Consider the following 21,269-nt stretch of genomic DNA (forward strand, 5'->3'; position numbering starts at 1 on the left):
TCTCCAGATGTAAAACGATCACTAGCAGGAAACAGAGGAATATCTTTCCTTCTTCAGCAAGGCCGCTGCTGCCTCTGAAAATAAATACAGAAAAGAGGGAGTCTGGGCTAATACTTATAGTTATCCACATGTTCTTTCTTTCCCAGGGAGACCAAATGATAGAACTCATTTCTACTTGTGAAATCTTTTGTTGCCAAGGATGAATAGAGACTAACTTTCAGCCTTCTCAAAATGTTACTTTCAGAAAGTATGTAGTCCTTCTAAATCTCAGATGCCATTTGCCAGATTTTTCTTCAAAATAAAATTAATGAAGAATAATATCACCCACGTTCAAATCATTTTAACAAGTATTTATCCACTTCTTCCTATTTGATTGCCACTCAGAAATGAAGATAAAAAGAAAAAAAATATATATCTTCCCTCAAAGAATTTCCAATATACAAGTTCTTATATGTTTTATGGATTTTACATGCAGACCCAACTTCAAAATTCATACTTTGTACTAATTCAGATCCATATACCTTTTCCCTCCTTAATCTTAATGAGGTTTGGCTATAGTATTACTGTGTATAGACATACATATCCGGCAGGAATTTGTGGCTATTTGTGAAAACTGATCCATGACCAGCATCATGGAAACTTAAAACAACAACACAGCTTACAGACAAGGAGAGGGGGCTCTTCTTCTATCACTGGTTAAAAAAAAAAAAAAACAACAACAACCCTCAACTCAGACATTTATTAAGCACCTATTATATAAACTCTGTGTTAAGTATGGGGGTACCAAGACTGAAATGGAAAAATACTTCACAGGCTCAAGGAATTTATATCCTGCTTCAGTATTTAAATACCCAGTTTCATAGGTTACCTAACATTTTCCAGGTAAATTTTTCTCAGGAACTTTCACTAGATTTCAATATAGCTATTTGAACATTGATGTCCTAACAAAAGTGTTTGCATTGATTTGTGGCCACAGCTTTTGGATAAAACTAGACATAATAGAGGTGATCATTATGAGTTCTTTTTTTTTTTTTTCCCCTGACGCAATTGGGGTTAAGTGACTTACCCAGGATCACACAGCTAGGGAGTGTTAAGTGTCTGAAACCAGATTTGAACTCCTGAATTCAGGGCTGGTGCTCTATCCACTGCGCCCCCTAGCTGCTTCCATCATTATAGTTTCATAATAAATATGAAGTTGTTTAGTTAATAGGATCATAAACATATGGTTGTTTATATGGATTTCTGTGTATGCATATATGTTGGAGGCTAAAAAGACAAATACTTGAGAAACTGAAAGGAAAATCCTTTTATAATAATTTGTAGACTACCAAGTCTTATATATTTAGGAAGAGAAAGTGAATCATTTCAAACTGAGAATTTGTTATTGTGAAGTGGACATTTTTTCTTGCTTTATCTCTTTAAAAATATGTAGTTCTACTTACATTGTTATGCCTTTGTTGTGAATTGATGGTTTTATTATTTGCATTAGGAGCAGATTATAATGCTGATAGAAAATGATTTGCCTGCCAAGTATGCCTGGCATGTACAAATATTAAACTACTGTCAGTGGTCTCTGGAAAATCATGGAGAGTGAAAAAAGCTACTAAAGAAAGATGTATGTTCCATTTTTTCAAAAAAAAAGGTAATAGATCCTGCTTACTATAGGCCAGTGAGTTTGATTATGGTTCCTGGCAAGAGACTAAATCATATTATTAAATAAATGACTTCCAAATATATAGAAAAAGAAACTGTTAATGCCAGACTGGCCTTTTTTGACAGTTATTTGACAGGATTACTAGATCAGATGAATTCTATGGGTACAATTTACCTAGATTTTTAAAAAAAAATTGGTAACTTTCAGATGCTTTTCTTGTGGAAGAGGTGATGAGAATGTATTAAGGCCAGATTCAGCAAGCAGTCATTGAAGGTTCAATACATTTTAAAAGCAGGAGTCTCAGCAGAATGGCCCTGAGTTCTATACTCGGTCACATTCTATTTGATATTTTTTTTATCAGGGGCAACTAGACGGTGCAGTGAATAGAGTGCTGGCCAGGAAGTCAGGAGGACCTGAGTTCAAATCCAACCTCAGACATTTAACTCTTCCTAGCTGTGTGACCCTGGGCAAGTCACTTAACCCCAGTTGCCTCAGCAAAAGAAAAAATGATATTTTTATCAGTGAATTAGATGGAAACATAGAAGTGCAACAATAGTGTTAGACTTGGAGTGAAGAAAATCTGGGTGCTAACTCTACCTTCAATATTTAATGTCCATGTCCACTTAACCTGTGTTTTCTCTTTTGTAAAATAGACATCATAATATTTGTAGCAGATTTACCACAGGATTGCTGTGAGAGAATCAATATACTCAATGTAAAGTGCTTTATAAACAAAATATTTGTTTTTATCCAATTTTCAGATGGCATAAAGCTTAGAAGGCTGATGAACATGTCATTTGATATGAGATCTAAAAATGTCTTGGCAATCTAGAACTTTGGACCCAACTGAATAATATGAATTTTAACAGTCATACATGTATCCCTATACTGCATGGATTCAAAGAATCATGTTCCCAAGTACAAAGTGGAAGAGATAGGGTTAGACAGTACTCCATTTTAAAAAAGTAATCTGAGATTTTTAGTAACCTGCAAGTTTATTGAGTAACAAGCTTATTAAGATGAAAGCCAAAAAAAAAATTTGGTGATGAGTGTTATAGTTTCTAGAACAATGGAAGTGAGGAATAATCTTTGTATTCTGCTTCGGTCAAACCAAAACAGAAGCATTGTAATGCTGAAGTGATATAGGTTGAATGAACCCATTCAATAATGTAGATCCAAAGCTATGTAGCTGATAAAGCTCAGAGAGTAGTTTTAACAGTTCAGTGTCAGCCTCTAATGCAGTCTTAAACTGAGTGCCCCAGAAATCTGTGATTGGGCCTTTGCTGGCTAAAGGCATAGAGCATCTCATTATTCAATTTGCTAATGGCATAAAGTTGGAAAGAATAGCTTAACACAGGATGATATAGTCAAGATCCAAACAGATTTCATTCTGCTTCAGTATTTCTACCTGTGACAGCAAAATAAAATAGATGACATTTAATGAAGATGAGTATAAAAACATGTTTGGATCCAAATAGTTGACTTCAGAAGCAACTTGCATGAAAAAGATCTAGGGATTTTTAGCAAACTACCAAGCAGATACAAATCAGCAGTGTGATATGGTAGCCTCCTCTCCACACACACCCCCAATATAGGTTTTGACAACATTAAGAGACATAATTTCTAGGACTGAGGAGGTGATGGAACTGTTGCACCTTGCAATAAGTTGAGTCTTATATTGGAGGAGGTGGGAGTGGGGATGAAAGGGAAAAAAAACTAAAGTAAAATAAAAAAGTAAAAGTAGGGACAGCTAGGTGGTGTAGTAGATAGACCACCAGCCCTGAAGTCAGAAGGATCTGAGTTCAAATCTGGCCTCAGACACTTAACATTTCCTAACTGTGTGACCCTGGGCAAGTCACTTAACCTCAATTACCTCAAGGAAAAAAAAAAAGAAAAAAAAAGTAAAAGTAAAAAGTAAAGTAAAAGTAGAGAGAGAGAGAGAGAGAGAGAGAGAGAGAGAGAGAGAGAGAGAGAGAGAGAGAGAGAATAAAAAATAACCTACAAGGAAGAAAAGGACAGTCATCAATATGATTTCTTCTATTATTATATATGCTTTCTTGAAATGGAAGTTGATTGTTATATATTTTGCATCCTTTCTGATGTTCTGCTAGGCGTATAACAACATTCTGTTTTATAGTGTTTATTTTCTTTTTTGGTCTTTTTTCTATTCTGCTTTTTTTCTTATTTTGTATTTAGTGCAATACATAAGAGTTGTATACATATGGATAAGTGCCTCGTGAAGGAGTGGCTCTGTGCTTAATCTTTAGCACTCTGTTTCTTATGCCTTAATACGGATTATTTTGGGGGTACGGGTAAGACTAAATAGCTATTGAGGGACCTTTAGATTGAAATTCTGTGATTATGGAAAACAGGCTGGCGATAAAGGGCCTCAAGACTCTGCCTTATGAGGCTCAGTTAAAAGAACAAGGCACCATTAGTCTAAAGGAAACACAAAATGGGAGCACTGGATACCTGTTTTTAAGCCTTTGAAATACTGTTATGATTTCTTCTGTTTCTCAGAGTAATAATAATAATAGGTTGAAAATGAAAGGGGTCACTTTAACCTTGATGTTAGGGTAAAATCTCTCAAAAGAACATGTCCTCCTGACTTAGAACGGATTGCCTTGGGAAGAGCTGGTTTTTCTCTCTCACAGGAAGCCTTTTGGCACAAGCTGGATGATTTCATTCAGGGATATTGTAGAGAGGATTCTTACTTAGTTTAATGGTGGCTAAAACTACGGATGAACTTTCTATCTTCCAATGTGTGCAACTTTTCTTTTGAAACATTGAAATCTGGGTAAGAGAGAGAAAATCAGCTGACTCATGTCTGGCAACTCTTTTTCTTTTATCTGGTCCAATGTCATTATTTCTTTTTAAAAATTAGAGTGACAAACTAACAGGTTTCTCAATTTTATTACTCACCATTTTTTTTCAAGTCAACTCTTCTTTGTGACTCATATTCAAGTTTCTGTATAGTGACATATCATGTGTTGATAATGTCAGTGAAAATAAATATGAATCTGTGCTTTTCCAAGTGACTCTTCTGATTAACATCCTTAATCCATGAAAATAAATCGGAGTGCTCATCAGTGACTCATTTCACATGCCTTCTCAATCCATCGAGTCTTCAGAATAAATTGAGATCTTGAAAGTGTCAATGGTGCCCTAAACTCAGAGTCCTGCCTCATTCTTCCATCCTCAGCTTCCATTAGCTTCAGAGGAGAAAGTCGCCAGGGGAATTGAGAAAGTTAAGAATCCAGGCATGTACAAACTTTGGTTCTTACATCTTCAGGTTGACAGGTACCTTGGCATGTTGCTGTGGCAACATCCCCATATTTAGATGAAATATGATAAAAGTGTGAAATGAAGAAGCATATATAATATCTCATAGCAGTCTTCTGAATCTTTAATATTTGGACTGAGGGAAATGGTCTCATGCTCATTTCTTTGGGGCAAAGAAAGTTTTTATTTTAGGATAAGGGAGTATAACATAGCAGATGGATATGGCTTAGAGTCAGGAAGATAGATTTGAAACCCACCCCAGACAGTACTTATCTGTGTGGCCTGAGCAAATTGCTTACTCTCTTTTAATCCATTTGTAAAATGGGAGTCACAATAGCACCTGTTTCATAGATTTGCTGTGAAAAGCTGGTGAGATATTGTATGCAAAGCACTTTGTGATGTTTAAATGTTCTCTAAATAGATTTATTCTTGTTATTTTCTATAAGAATTAAAAACTTAAAAATAATAAAAGAAAGATTAAAAACTTGTGGAGAATTAAAAAATGACTTCTAAGAAGACTCTTGACGAAAATTCTGAAGTAGTTTATTATATAATACTCTGCAATTCTAAGAGTTGAACTTCAAATGTTTCATCAAACACTCTTGTGGACATATAGATGATCTTCCATTTATATCTATTTCAGTAATTAAAGATATGTATGTGGAGAAAGCTATTTAATTTTGGACACTTTTGGTATGTAGTCTGAGAACAAGAACCTGCTGCTGGTTTTGTTTGTATTTTTTTTTTACTGTGAGCTCTGGGTTGGATACTATCACTTAAACACTTTCTAATCCAATGATATAGATTTGCCTTTGTTGTCATTCTGGGAAAATCTCATACATCGTGCTTCAGCCTTTGATTGCCTTATATGAATATTACAAAGATCTTTCAGATGTTCTGTCTGGACATGTGGTCACTTTTCATCAGCTTGTTACTTACTTTTAAAACATTTTCCTTTAATTCTGACACATTGCCATAATTGAATACAAAATTCCGATTTGCAAGACAGGGAGTCTTATCTGTCTATGATCCACTAGTAGATCTTTGTTTGAGGGCTAGCAAAGGGCAGAACTTGGGAGAATAAATACATAATGTAATGGAAAGAATATTGCATTTGGAAATCACAAGACATGAGTTCCAGGCTTGGTTCTTCCATAATTACATGTTGCTTTTGTGGACAAATCCTTTCTCTTCTTTGTGTTTCCACATCTATCAAATGATGTTTCAAGTAAATGATTTGGGATTGATCTTAGAGATTTGAATAGGGAAAAGCGAAGGACCCAAAACCTATCCTACTGAAGAATAAGTTTCCACATGTGAATAAATGAGGACTTAAGATCTTCAAAAACCAGTGGAAAATAGCCATGCTACGTACTCTTAATTTAAGGTTTAGATTAAACTCTTGAAGAAGATCTGCATTTTTAAAAAGTCATTTCACTTAGTGACATGGTATATTACCCTTATCTCCCTAGAGCTTGCAAAGTTATGTTTTCCTAACTTTTTACATCAGGCTAAGTGGGAATGATGGTAGTATGGTGAATGGGGCAGAGGCAGCATGACATCATGGACAGGTATCGGCTTTGGAGTCAGGAAGATGTGTTTGAATACTTCATAGGTGTGTGATCCTGGGCAAGTGACTTAGCATCACTGTCTCAGTAGATAGGGCACTGGGCTTGGAATCAGGAAGACGTATCTTCACGTGTTCAAGGGCCTTGGACATTAGCTGTGTGACACTGGATAAGTCCCTGAATCCTGTTTACACCAGTTTCCCTTCATCTGTAAAATAAGCTGGAGAAACAAATGGCCTGTTACTGTAGTATCTTTGCCAAGAAAACACCAAATGAGGTAACAGAGAGTCAGATGTGACTGAATTACAAAAGAAACTAATCTTTAAAATGGGGGATTTGTTTCAGTGAAAGTAAACAAAAACATAGAAATTTTCCTCTTAATGCATTTGAAATTGTTTCAGCCCATTAGGATTATATTGCTCGACTTAGCGATGTATATATATAACATTTTAACAACCTTCTTAAACACTCTTTAAGCATCTCTTGTGCTTGTCCCCCAAAAGAAAGACTCTTTAAAGGACAGCACTGTGCTTTTCCAGTGCTATCTCATTGTGTATTTCATTGCATCTGCACTACCATTTCTCAGTACAGTAGTAAAGCTATTTTTGGGATACTTTTTTTTTTTTTTTTTTTTTTTGTAGAACCCACTAAGAATCATGAGGACCTTAAATGTAAATGACAAGCACAAAATAAGTAACCACATTCAAGGGACAGTAGTCAAACTTCTAATTTTTCAAAAGCACAATTGCTGACAGTGGGGAAGTGTTTTCATGAGGGTATGGAAAAGTGAAAATAGAAAGATATTTTGTGCCGTCATCTCATCTACTGATGTTTTCTCTTAATGCCTTGGCTTTTCTTTGTTTTAGAGATGGAATTCTGTGAGACTCCCCACATTTTGTGCTCGGGCTACCAGACGGACATGCACGGTGTATCTCAGCATGGCTACCAGTTAGAGATGGGCTCTGATGTGGATACTGAGACAGAAGGCGGCACCTCTCCTGACCATGCCTTGAGGATGTGGATGAGGGGAATGAAGTCTGAACACAGCTCGTGTTTATCAAGCCGGGCCAACTCTGCATTGTCCTTGACTGACACAGACCACGAAAGGAAGTCAGATGGAGAGGCTGGTAAGCAGACCTGTCGTATAATTCTTAAAAATCAGACAAAATGCTCTGGTGGCCTTGTCTTGATGTTATTTATTCTAGCTACCTATTAATATGTAAAATGATTCCTTGTATGGGACATAGTGTCTTTGCTACCATGTGTCTTTCTTCTCTTTTGCACAGGGTATGGTCCTGCCCATTTCCTGTTAGGATGTACTGTCAATGCTCTTACATATCTTTTAGTATTCCCCTTTCATCATCACCTATCTGTAGAGTACAATATTTAGATCAAAATATCTAAAAGCCTTTTGTCTTTGGTGATCAATACATGAAAAATCCGAAGCAATTTTTATAGTATGTTCTTTCCATATTTTGTGTTTTTGCTCATATCACCCTGTTGAACACATGTAGATTGATATAAATTAACCAGCTTCGAATGAACTGATTTTTTACAAAATAATAATCGATAGGAAAATGTCATTTACTTGCTAGAGGATGGCTATAGATATTAATCTCACAAAATCATAATTAATTTTCTACTCTTTAAGATGTCACAATTCATCTATTAAATGTCTTAGTTTTTATTTCTAGTATTCTGTTACCTCAAAATAGAAATTCTTCTTTTTTTAAATTTTTGCTGAAGCAGTTAGGGTTAAGTGACTTGCCCAGGAGAAATTCTTTCATAGAAAAGATGGTAACATTTCAAATTCTGTCTCTTGCCATCGATTATTGTCTTTGTCATTTAGGTTCCTGTCATCATGTACACAGATCCTAAAGTACAAGTCACCTCTTGGAACCTTAGTGACCAAGTAGATAGCTATTGCCAAGAGAAAATGGGGTTCCAAAATAATCTTCTCTCTCTTGCTTTTCTACTTTGGCCTCCACTACCGCAAATCCCCATATGATATTGAAGACAAAAGTCACAAAACCCTGTTTCTCTCTTGATGAGTATCCAAACTATAGATGGAGCTGCTTCAGAATGTTGCTGAAAAGTCTTTAGACATCAAGTCTTAAGTTTGCTTGCTTCCATTTACCCATCTGGGGATAGGATAGGGAAGGTTTGAAGTGGCAATAAATATGTTGGAGAAAGGAGAGAAAATCAGTGGACAAATATTGATGGTAAAAAGTTAGGCCTTTGTTGTAATGAGAAGCTTGGGATCAAACAGCATGCATTTTTCCTCAAGACTGAAGTCCATTCTTACCCTATTGAGTTCTTAGTCCAGTTTGTTTTCTGTGCAGACTATCTGCCCACGATACATGTATTGATAAAGCAGATGAAAAGACTTTCTATATACCTGCTCATTCTTAGAAGAAGAAAAGTAGTCTCCTACAGCTTGCCATTTCCTATTTGAACAGATAAGCCAAGTACTTTGCACCAATTATCTTTCTCATTTAGAAGCCTCTGCAGTGTTTTGATAGCTTGATACAATAATCAAAATGTCATCCCCAAGCAAAAATCTAAAGGACCACTCTTCATGAGAAATCCTTCAATTTAGTTGCTAAATATGCTCCATGGTACCGACATACAACTTTGGCAAGCATATATCCTTGTGATATTGACTCACTTGATATAAATATAGAATAGCTAAAAAAAATTTTCTGTTGTTACATCTTTGATGGAATCTTGTATAGTTTTGACATACAACTGAAGGACATCTTACTGGAAGAGAACCATTAAGGTGGCACTTAGCTATTCCAAGTAAATTGTTTTATTGCAAACTATAAGCAAAGCAGGACCTTGTATTCTCTGAACTGTTTAGTCAATTTTGTGAAAACAGCAATAAAGCTTACTATAGAATAGTATTTGTGGAAGCCTGAACCCTTCTCCTGCCTGCGTTGAGGGTGCTCTCATTATGTCTGCAGATTTTTCTCATAACACTAGGGAAGGAAAGTTAAGCCTGTGGGAGGACAATCATTGGTAAATTCTCATCAGCCATTTTGGCTGAGTAAGAAGTTGTGTTAATTTTTTCAAGGGTTTGATATACTTCCATCTCCCTAATACCTTGGGAGTCGATGCATCAGCACCTTCAAAGTTGTATAGTCTCTGGCACAGACTCCAATGTGTAATTCATGCTGGCTAGCTGTAATTAGTCTCATCCAGCTGGTCTCCCCATTTTTATTTTCTTCAATGTAATACAGTACATCAGGGATGGTAATGGTACAGTCTGATTTTGGTGGTTCCATTGTAAATGATGGAGAAAAGATTCCCTGAAATTTTGACAGATGTTTTCTGTTCTTCATCTTTTTGTTGTCCTGCTTGAGCCCCAAATGCTCCAACATGATGATGAGACTTAGATAATCATATCTCATCAACCTTTCTATAAATTTGCTTTTTGTTCCACTGTTCCTCATTGTTGTATGAGGAAATACTGTAACTTTTCACCATTTTCCTCCACAAAATTTTTGCAAACACGTTTCTGTTCTGAGTTAGTGTTCCCCTTATGTGACATTCTCTCTGCTTAGCAAGGAAATCAACCATTGCCAGACTGGCAGCTATTCCTAGGCTCTCTTGGTCTCCTAATGTGAGGCAATTGATTTATATCAGTCAAACTTAAGAAATGATAACGGTCTGTGTCAATATCTTCTAGAGTTTATTTCCCATTTAAAAAATGTGATTGAACAGAGCAAGAGTAGCTTCAGTTGTAGAGCCTATCTTTTCATTTTTAATTTCCTAACACTGTATTCATTTTCTTTTTAAGCTAACAGTTCATTGGGCTGACTATTTCAGATAAGTAATTTAGAAATGACTCCCACATCAGTAGCTAGTTTCTTGTCTGTTAGAATATAATCAATTTCATCTTTAGTGACATGTGGTGCTCGCTGTGTCCACCATACATTTTTAAAATGCTCATTGTGAGCGCTGTGATTTGAGATAACTAATTGTCTCATGAAAAGATAAATCTCTTTGCCTTGGGATGCAAAATTAAAAAAAATCCATTGGCTCATTTATTTGTTTCTTGAAAGAGAATCTGTGAGTCACCCCTCCATTTATCTCCATCTTCTTTTTGTCTTCTGGATGCAGTTATACTGACAATGTCAATGGTAGTATGATTCACTTGGTCCAGTCATTATGTCAGCTTGTTAGCAATCGAACAAGAATCTCATTTTTAAAATACCAAGACAAGTTAATATTTATTGATGTTTTAAAATCTTTTTGATTCTTAGCATCTTTTGTTCCACTCAAGTACATTTACTATAAAAACAAAGAGACTTTGTAGAATTGAGAACTAAATAGCATTTTCTTTATTTATTCCTAGAATAACCTGAACAAATAATTAGTCATCTCTTGAACAGCCTTCTGGTGATCAGCTTCTTAATTCTTGGCTATATTAACCTATGGAGAGCAGCTGGAGCTTGTCTCCAAGATAGTCTGCAAAGCTTTTCCAGCAAGAGAGAATTTGCTAGATTTTGTGCTTTGCTGATATAGCCTTCAAGAATCCTTGTCATAGTGAGATGTCATAGAAGCATTTGTGCACAGAGTTCCCATGGAACACTGCATGAAATAGTTTTAAGAATGACTGCATGATGTAGTGCAAGGGTTTGCATGCTACAAGACATTTTATACAGTCCAAGTGTTGACCCTCACATGCTTGTGACATGAATTTCACTGAGATTTGGAGCAGATCATTTAAGGTCAGAAAAGTCTTTTTTTCCTGAATTTAGGTAGATTTTAGGATTTCAGTCTTCCCAAGAGATCCTGGCTTGGGCATTCAACTTCATATTTCTATAACTTTGGTTGGAAAGATCTATTTCTTCCATTTAATTAACTAGGCAGACTTTTCAAAACACATGCAGCATTTATATTCTCTCCTCAGATGTATTTGTTTGTTCTATATTCCGGGGCATTAAAATAATTGACTTTCAATATCAGCACTCCCCAAGTTAGAGTGTCAAAAAACATAGGGGCTAGAAGGAGCCAGGGATTTCCAGGCCTCCATGGGAGCACTATTTCTTCTCAAAATTTTAGATTTTGTCAATGCAATTTTTCTGATTCATGAATTTCAGCAAACTCTTTTGAAAGAAACTTTTGAAGATTTTAGTTGTTTTTTTAAATTAATTTTATTTTCAAATGAAGACCCAACTTCTCTCCCTCCAACCTTCCCACTCACAACTACTTTGCTACATTGAGAAAGCAAGAAAAAACAAAGGCCCTGTTACAAATCTGTATATTCAAGCAAAATAAATTCCTACACTGTTCATGTCCATAAAAAATATATGTCTACTATACTTGACTTGGGTTAGAGCACAGACCTGGGTTTAAGGATTTCCAGGAAATTATTACTCAAAGCTAGTACAGACATAAGATTTATTATTATATGTCACAGCAAGCAAAGAAGTAAGTACACATACTATATGACAAGCTAACTGATAGTGGTTTGGTCACTTAGATGCAAACTCATCCTTCTCGGGGAATGGGAGATTAATGTAGTAGTAAAGATCTCACTGAGAGTATACACTTAGAGTGGAATCTGAGCAAGGAAAGACTGTATCTTTAAAATGAACTTGAAAAAAAATTAAAAAAATAAAAAATGAACTTGGTGGATATTAGGTATTTGATATCTGAGTAGGGATGGGCCGTTCCAAATCAGACTCCGATGTGGTAGGAATATTCTCTGGGTCACATATCAGTACCAGATTAGGGAGGGGAGAATTTTCCTTTTTGGAACTAGATATTTGTCGAGGGTTCAAGTTGGTAATCATAGATCCTAGGAATGGGTACGACTCTGATCCACAACATTTGGCCAGAATTCTTAACACATCAGAAGACAAACATTTAACATGTCTGACCCCAAATCAGAATGAGTCAGGACAAAAGTACAGGTTATCGTTGCTTGTATGCTTATCATCATTAGGACTATTTGGCCTAAGTAATTTAATATTGGAGTCTTATCGTCTAAAACTACAACATCAAACAGTATATTTCAAAAATTGCAGCACAGTCTCATTCTGTGCTTGGAGTCTATCGTTTCTCTATTAAAAGTATGGATGACATGTTTCATTATAAGTCCTTTGAAATTGTGGTTTATCATTGTATTGATAAGAGCTCCCAAATCTTTCACAGTTGTTCATTTTTACCATCTTCTTGTTACAGTATAAACCGTTCTCTTCATTCATCTTACCCTGTGTCTGTTCTTATAGGTCTTCCCAAGTCTTATTGAAACTCTTACCATCCAATAATCCTTTCACACACATATCCTGGCTCACCCATTCACTGGCTGGTGGATACCCTCTTACTTTGTTTGCCAACACAAAAAAGAACTGTTAAAATATTTTGATACCTTTTTTTTATTATATAGCTTTTTATTTACAAGATACATGCATGGGTAATTTTCCAGCATTAACAGTTACAAAACCTTTTGTTTCAAATTTTCCCCTCCTTTCTCCCACCCTCTCCCCCAGATGGCAGGTAGACCAGTCCATGTTAAATATGTTAAAGTATATGTTGATACCTTTTTTGCTGAGTAAAATTGTATATACATCATTCTCGGTCATAACATTTTATTTCCCAGCATGTATCATTGCACTTGGCTGTATCCCATGCCTGGAATCCACTCCTTCCTCACCTCTTCCTTTTGAAATCCATGGTCTCCTTCGGAGTTCAGCTCCAGTTCCACCTTTACATGATGACATAGCCTTTACTGAGTCTCTCCAATTACCAGTGCTTCAGTTTTTGCCAAGTATTGATTCACATTTATTTTGAATTGAATTTTTTTCTCTATATATAAAATAATTCTTTAAATAGAATATAAATTTCCTTGAAGGCAGGGGTTCGTCTTTATCTTTGTATCCCTAAAAGTATAGTACTTGCCATATAAGGGAGGGAGGTGTCTAATAAATACTAATTGAATGAGTTACTAATTGTAACTCTGGTAGACAGCAAAGATGTAGTTTGCTAGCTCCTTATCCAAAAGAAATATTTCCAGGCCTTTCTTGAGAGTCCCATATCATAGGAACCACTAAGCTCCAAAGGACATTAGTGAATTCATATTATTAATTAACATTAATTCACAATATTAATTCATGTCATTCAATTAATTAACCTTATTCAGGGTTGTACTGGAGCCAACTCTAACCAGTTTAGGACAGCCAATTGTTAAATTTTCTTTGTAAGCATTTACAGCTCAGAGATTCACAATCACTACAAGTCAGGCTAGATTTATGATTTTGTTATTTGTCTTGACTTAAAGTCTTAATAATGCAAATTTTAAAATGTGTACGCCTTCCCCCTTCTCATTCTGGTTGTTAAATGTATCCACCTATACCCACCTATATTTTGCTAGGGAAATTCCAGCCATCTGGCTGATAGTTGATCTCTCTGTCACAGTCTAATCTAACCGGTAGCTGAGTTATCTCTTTTCCTATAGTCCCCTGTAAATATAGTCTTCAGGGTTAAACTGAAGGAAATTGCTCTTTGTGCCATACTTTATATATCTAAAATTCACCACTTAAAAGATAAAGGTAGACTTCATTCTGAGCAGCAGATATATTCACAGAGACATGGGACTCTAGATTTAGAGCTGGGAGGAACCTGAGGTCATGTAGTCCAAACTACCCTCACTTCAATACATCTACTTGTTACTTTTTTAAATGAAGCAATTTTTTAAATGCTAAATAGGGATAAAACTATTTATAGCAAACTTTTGAAAAGGAGTACTTAAATTAATTTTTAAGGTTTTATTTTTGTTTGGTATATTTTGGAAAGAAATATTGAGCTCGGAGTCAGAGAGATGTGTTAGAAACCCGTCCTCTTGCCCCTCCTCGCTTTATGACCCCAAACATTATGTGTTCTCTTTGTGCTTCAGATCTATTCCTAAAGCTCAAGAATTTCCCAGCCTGAAGAAATTATATTGAGGCTTATCTTAATGTCCTTTGCCGAGACTGGGGCGTAATGAAATAATCCATCTGTCAACAGAACTAAACCCTCTATTGTATCTGTTGCAACTCTTCAATTTGTGTACTTAACTGTTTTGAAATGGGTTCCCTTTATGGTTGTTTTTACCTCCAGTGACAATATCTCCATGCTTCTGAAACCCTCTGTTTTATTTCTACACCTTATATCACTTCCATCCAAGATGTTTCTTAGATGCTGCTGGAAATTCATAACACTATACTTCATAATCCTTCAACTTTGAGAATTTTCATCTATATTGAATTTGCTTAGAGGTCTTATCACAATCAATATTAAGTGAGTTTAACCTTATATTTCTATTTCTTTCATCTTAAATATGGGGCTGTCAAAAGCGTGGTCTAGAATAGGTGTATTTGTGGGTATACATAGTCACACATGTGAGGTTTGGGGGCATCTTTTATGAAACAAAATTGGTGTCATTGTTCTTCGTTAGCTAATCAGGAAGCAATTGGACAGATTTGCGTTACAACCATTGATTCATTTTACCTTAAGCAAAAGCAGGGTTAATTTATACCTGTAACAAGTCTAGCGCATAACTTTAAAAGGTGATTTCTTATCCAAATTAACTGGTTGGAATAATGTACATAGACGAACACACAGAGCAGAAGGAATTTCTGAGATCACCTAATCTAACCCCTTTGGTTTTGTTTGTTTGTTTGTTTTTTGTTTTTCTAATTTTACTTGAGAGTAAATTCAGGTACTGAGGAGTCAAGTGACTTCACCAAGGTCATTCCACTGGTAAGTGGCAAAAAATACAATAAAATGGAGATAAGAGGAAAAGGAACTCTTCATATCCTGACAGCCATTCATTCAGTCTTCCTCAGCCTTTTTGTTCTCTGGGCTGAACTATCCAATTGGTTCTTCTATACACTGACTACCACAACAAACTTGTACTATAGCAAAATCAGAGAATCCTAAGCTCCATTCCCTAGAGGGGGCTATCAAAGGTTATCTTGCCCATAACTTCTACCTCCAGGTATTGGTACAAAAAAAAAATATCCCAGTAATACCATTATCCTTCCCTTCTCTTAAAATTTCCCAGTGTAGAAGGCCAGAACTTTGGAGAAATATACTTAAAACAAGGTGTTAAGTCAGTGGAATTGATTAGATGATGATTTTCTAGTATATTTATACTTAAGTACTTAGCATGGTAATGAAGTGGTTCTCTAGTTCATACAAAATCAGTATGTTATAATGATGTAATTGTAATAGGATATTTAAGGGGTGAGAAGGAGTGGAAGTAAGACATTCCATTTTTGACCATCCTGGTGGCTCTCCTGCCTCTTCCACTAAGACCAAGGACTTGGGCTGGTCCCGAGATCCACCAGAAAGCTAGCCTGGACATTATACCCCAGAGTAGTAGTCCAGCTCTCTTAATGCCCTTCTTTAATGCCTCTCAACTCTTGGGAGTTGAAAAGTCATATCTATCAATCAACAAGCATTTATTAAGTACCTACTGTGTGCTAGTCAAATATGCTCAGTGCTGGGGATAAAAAAATCAATCAGTCCCTCCATCAGAAAGATTGAGTTTTATATATATATATATATATATATATATATATATATATATATATATATATATATATATATATATATATATATATATATGTTTATGTATATATGGCATACAGACAAAAAATAAACATGATAACTTTTGGAGGAGGGCAATATGAAGGGACTGGATGACTTGACATTATGAAAGGTGTCATTTAAAGCTTTGAAGTTGGAGATCTAGGGCTTCATTTTGACTCCTAGATTGGCTACTTCTGGTCTTTGTGACCCTAGACAAGTCAATGAAATTTCCTGAGCATTAGTACACAATGAGAATTCAAAGAGATTATGACAGCTATTTTATTGGACTTGATAAAATGAAATTGAATAGGAATAAAAATATGTAAAACCCTTCCTTTGTGAGTCCAGTTTTTAAACCAGTTGAGTGATGCATCAATTTGAAAGCTGAGTTTTTTTGTTTTGGGATGTGTGTGTGTGTGTGTGTATGTGGTTGGTAAACTAAAAGGTAAACTTGAGCCCACAATGTGATGATGTGTTAGTTGGAGAAAGTAAACTTGGGCTTCATTGAGAGGCATGACATCCAGGAAATTGATATTAATTAGATTTCCAGTCAAGCTGACTACCTAAATAGGAGCGGAGATGACCAGATCCCACAAATCTACTCTACTAAAATTCTGACGTTTACACCAGAACAAAGAGTAATGAAGAAATCCCATGAGAAGCTTTAGTTAATGACCTCTTACCTAGAGCTACACAAGCTGTCTACCAGAAGCCTGAGGGGAAACAGGGAACCAATCAGTAAACCCAGTTACAATGCACAGTAGCTTCCCAACTCTTTTTGAGATGGCCAGGGATGAGCATAATGGGCAAAGTTATGTATCTGGAAGCAGAAAGAGTATAGGACTTTACTGAGCCCCAGTCAAGTGCTAGAGTGGCAGCATTAGGCAACGACCAGTAATATGCTTGGACTGGATACCATGGCCCTAGAAGATCTGACACTCTTTTATGCTGTGTCCTAAGATATGAGAGAGAGGGCCTTCAAGATCTACATCTCTGAACCTCAAAGATCCAGAGATACCTAACTCTGAGAGGTGGAGGTCATTCCCAGAACCAAGACAAGCTAGTATGAAATCATGAAGGATCAACTGCCACATCCAGAAGCATAGCAGGGTGCAGAACCTAATTCTAACACAAAGCCCTAATTCATTTACTGAATTAGAGAGGTATATACATCAAAGAACACATTGACCAATATCAGATGTTATTTCTGCTTTGGAGATCCCCAAAAAAGAAAGAGTAATTTCATAATAACTCCAAACAGAGATATAAAGGAAATAGTGGTCTTCACACAAGGACCATATAATACTTTCCATAAATTATTTAAATGGATTTTACATGAATAGTTAGAAGATATAAAATAAGATTTTAAAATGAAATAGAAGCACTTGAGGAAAGATTTAGAAGGAGAATAAATACCTTAGAAGAGAAAGTGGTAATTCTTATTCAAGAAATGAACTGTCTGAAAACTAGAATAAACCAAACAGAAATCAATGACTTCTTGAGGGAGTAAGAAATATTAGGAAAAAAATCAAAAGATTAAAAAAAAAAAATAGAAAAAAATGTGAAAATTCAATTGACCTGGAAAACAAAGGAGAAATCATTTAAGAAGCATTGGACTCCTCAGAAATTCTGTTAAAACAAACAAAAACAGGGTAGTATTTAAAAAAAAATATGGGAACTGCCCAGATCACTTTGAACTAGAGGGAAATGTAAAGATAAAAAGACTTTACCAATCAATCTCCTTAAAGAATCTCAAAATGAAAAGGCCCAGAAATGTCATAGCCAAAATCAAAAGCTCTCATATCAAAGAAAAGAGATTGCAAGCATCCAGAAAAAAAGTGCAGTCCCAGTATTAAAGAACTACAATTGGGTTCACACAGAACCTTTTAGCTTCTACTATAATCAACAGGATATATTAGAAAATAATATGCCAAAAGGCAAATGATACATAGAGTTACAACAAAGAATAACTTAACCTGCAAAACTAAATATCCTACAGGGTGAAGATAACACCTTAATGGGATAGATTGAATTTTAGGCACTTCTGAGGAAGTTGCCACAGCTAAGTAAAAATTCTACAATACAAATATAAGAATCCAAAAACATTTTAGAGGGAAAATTTGTTTGAGAAATTGGAAGGAGCTGTGGGATGATGTGCTAACACTCTAATGGGAGAGAAGAAACAAGTGGCTCTTCAGAACCTTAAATTTTTCAAAGTGTATTGAAGGAAATCAATAATAAAAATGGAGTTCCTGGGGTTAAATTGGTTTTGATTTGAGGATTTGGAAGAGGAAAGAGAAAAGGAAATTAAAAGGAAGAATACACTAATATAGAAAAGAAGAAAAATTGGTGGAATTTATTTCTCATTTGTAGTATATGAGAAAATAATATAAACATGGAGGAAGAAGGAAAAGCAGAAATTTGATCTGTCCCACAATTAAATACAAAGTGCATGTGTTGAAGATGCACAAAATTTGGTGTTAAAATAAGCCAAATAACTCAATAGGAAACAACTGAGTTAGGTTTAGGGTAAAGAGAGAGAATAATTCAAGTAAGGAATTGTCAGAAGCAAAACAAATTTCCTGATCCTAAGTGTGGGGGGGAAGTGAAAGTGTTGGAAGTAAAGCTCTAGAGTTTAAGAGGTATCTTAAATTGCCCCTTGTGGAATTGGGCAATGGCTGATCAAAATATGCATATAATATAATATTCTGAATTGTAAGAAATTACAAAGGACTATTTCACAAAATCCTGAGTAGTAGGAATTTACATGGAATGAGCAGAACCAGTTTGTACAAGAAAAGAGCAACATTTTAAAGAAAAATAGCTTTAAAAAACTAAAACTTCTGTTGAATAGAATGATCATCCCTATCTCCAGGAAACCTAATGATGAAATGAGTTTCCTGGCTCTTAACAGAGAAATGATAGATACAAGATGTAGAAAGAGATATACATACATACATACATACATACATACATACATACATACATACATATATATATATAATTCATTTTACTTCTTTATTTGTTACAAGGGGTTTCTCCCCCTTTTTTGACTTGCTTACTGGATAGGAGATTCCAGGGGATTTTAGAAATGGTGCTGTCAAAAAAGAGGGCCATTATGGAGAACAGAAGCTGAAATGGACTGATATGAGATAGACAGCTCTGACCAGATTATTCAATTTAAAGCATCATTTATAAGCCAGCCAGCAACTGACCCCACTAGACAGGCTAGTAGAGATCAGCCCTGAACCTTTAGGGAGGTACACTTTTAAGCCCATTTGCCACATCATGGTACAGCCTTGTGGTTACAAATTTTGGGAATCCTTGACACAGTTTCTCATTTACAATGGGAAAGTGTCTGGACAAGAGTGAGCACTCAAAGGAACCTGTTGGCATGTTTTGCAATGTTGTCCTGGCTTTGTTAGACACACACTTCTCAGAAAGTCTAGGGTTTCATGAACCTGGGGATGAGGCCCAGTCTGAACATAACACTTCCCTTAATTTAGTTTAAGCAACATTTTCCTATAAGCCTGAGGTCCCTTGACCCAGGGATAAGGGGGCCAGCCTTTTGACCATTTCACTCCCCTCTTTTTTATGTTCATAATTGTGACTCATCTGAGGCCAACAGGGAATAACTCATCTTGAGGGTGAAAAGTTTCAGGGTCTGTAGTGACTGATACCAGGACATTGAAACTTTACGACTGGCCTCCTGGTCATCCAACCAATTATGCAAGGAGGGGAGCAATTCCCTAATGACACCTGGCCGATTTGACAACCTCCGCTAGGGAGTCCACTGATTTTTCTAAGTGGGTGATGAGACTCTCTAGAATCCTAATGTCTGCATTGACCTGGGAGCTAAGAAGGCAAATGTAGGGCCAGAGAAACTGAGGCAAGATAGAGTCAGAGAGCTCCCAACATTCTATTAATTCGAGAGTTTGATTGACTGGACAGGACTCTCATCTCAAAGTATCCAGTGATGAATGAGTTCTCAATAACATATATACACACATGGCTCAGCTACAGGGGTAGACCAAGGCAGGTGCAAGGTCAAAATATTGAGAATGGTAACAGACTATCAGATTTTTCTGACAGCATAGTGGGAGACACTGGACATTCTGATAGGAGCCAGGAAGTCTGAACTCTCCCTTATCTTGAGTCTCACATTAACAATTTATAATCTTAGAGCAAGTGGCCCTCAGTCTTCAATGAACCAGAGGGGAGATTTGCAACTAAGGGGATTGAGGCAGAACAGTTAAGGAAACTGAGGCAGAACCAATTAGGGAAACTGAGTCAGAACAATTAAAGAGGACTGTGGCACAACATTCCACATACTCTTTCTCTCCTGAATAAACCAAAGTAAAACTAGAAAAGAAAAAAAAATGCAAGGACATGTCTCTTCCTGATAACCCCAGAGTTGACAGCTGTACAAAGGCTCCCTTGTTTCAAGCATGTCAGGTCCTCTGCAGTTGGGACACCATCTCAGCCAAAAAATCCAGTTTGAGATGGACAGTTCACAGTGAGTTAGGTGGTCTACAGTCATTTGTGCACTTAACTCAGTCTCTGCTTACAGAGTAGCAGGGCTCAAGGCCCATTCAGAAGGGCAGCCCTCTTCAGGGGAGAAGGATGAGGCTTGGAGTAGCTTCACCTGTCCCCACCCAGAGGAACAGACAGGGCTGCAGAAAGGATCAGATTGCAGAGCAGATTATGCACAGTAAGACCATCAAAGCAGACAAACCCCAAACTTTTAGATACCTAATATAAAACTTCAAGGTCCTTTGAGCTTGCTGAAATACTAATAAATGAACTGGGGTTACAGGACTGGAAAAACACATCAGAGAGACTGCTAGTCCTAAGACAGTGTCTGATTTCTGCTTGTTTCTTTAAACACTAATCCTGAGAACTGAGTCTGCCAGGGAAATTCTGATAGAAAAAGGGGTTCCAAAGCTAAAGCTTCTGAACTAGTGAGATAGGGGGTGGGGTAGAAGTGCCTAAGGCAAAAATATACCAGTTTCCCCAATGTTCTATCTCATTCTCCCTTTTTTTTTTCTTCTCATGGAAAGGAATTATAAAATGACCATTCCACATCTAAATCCCAAGAGTGAATCAAGATCCCTATACATAACAGACTAGCACAGTAGCATTTCCTAAAAATCTCTCAAACTTAACAGCAATAGTTACAC

The 21,269-nt window shown here is 36.2% G+C and overlaps 1 protein-coding gene across 10 annotated transcripts in view; it reads left to right on the forward strand.

The window, feature by feature from the left end:
- Nucleotides 1-21,269, forward strand: part of TENM1 (teneurin transmembrane protein 1) — a 3,105,198-nt gene that overhangs the window by 2,608,580 nt on the left and 475,349 nt on the right. For all 10 annotated transcript variants that reach the window (XM_074277949.1, XM_074277947.1, XM_074277946.1 and 7 more), the window contains one exon: nucleotides 7,371-7,631. In XM_074277949.1, the coding sequence (XP_074134050.1) occupies nucleotides 7,371-7,631 (261 nt within the window). The remainder of the gene's footprint in view (nucleotides 1-7,370; nucleotides 7,632-21,269) is intronic.

The sequence above is a fragment of the Sminthopsis crassicaudata genome, chromosome X (assembly GCF_048593235.1).
Source record: "Sminthopsis crassicaudata isolate SCR6 chromosome X, ASM4859323v1, whole genome shotgun sequence".
Lineage (NCBI taxonomy): Eukaryota > Metazoa > Chordata > Mammalia > Dasyuromorphia > Dasyuridae > Sminthopsis > Sminthopsis crassicaudata.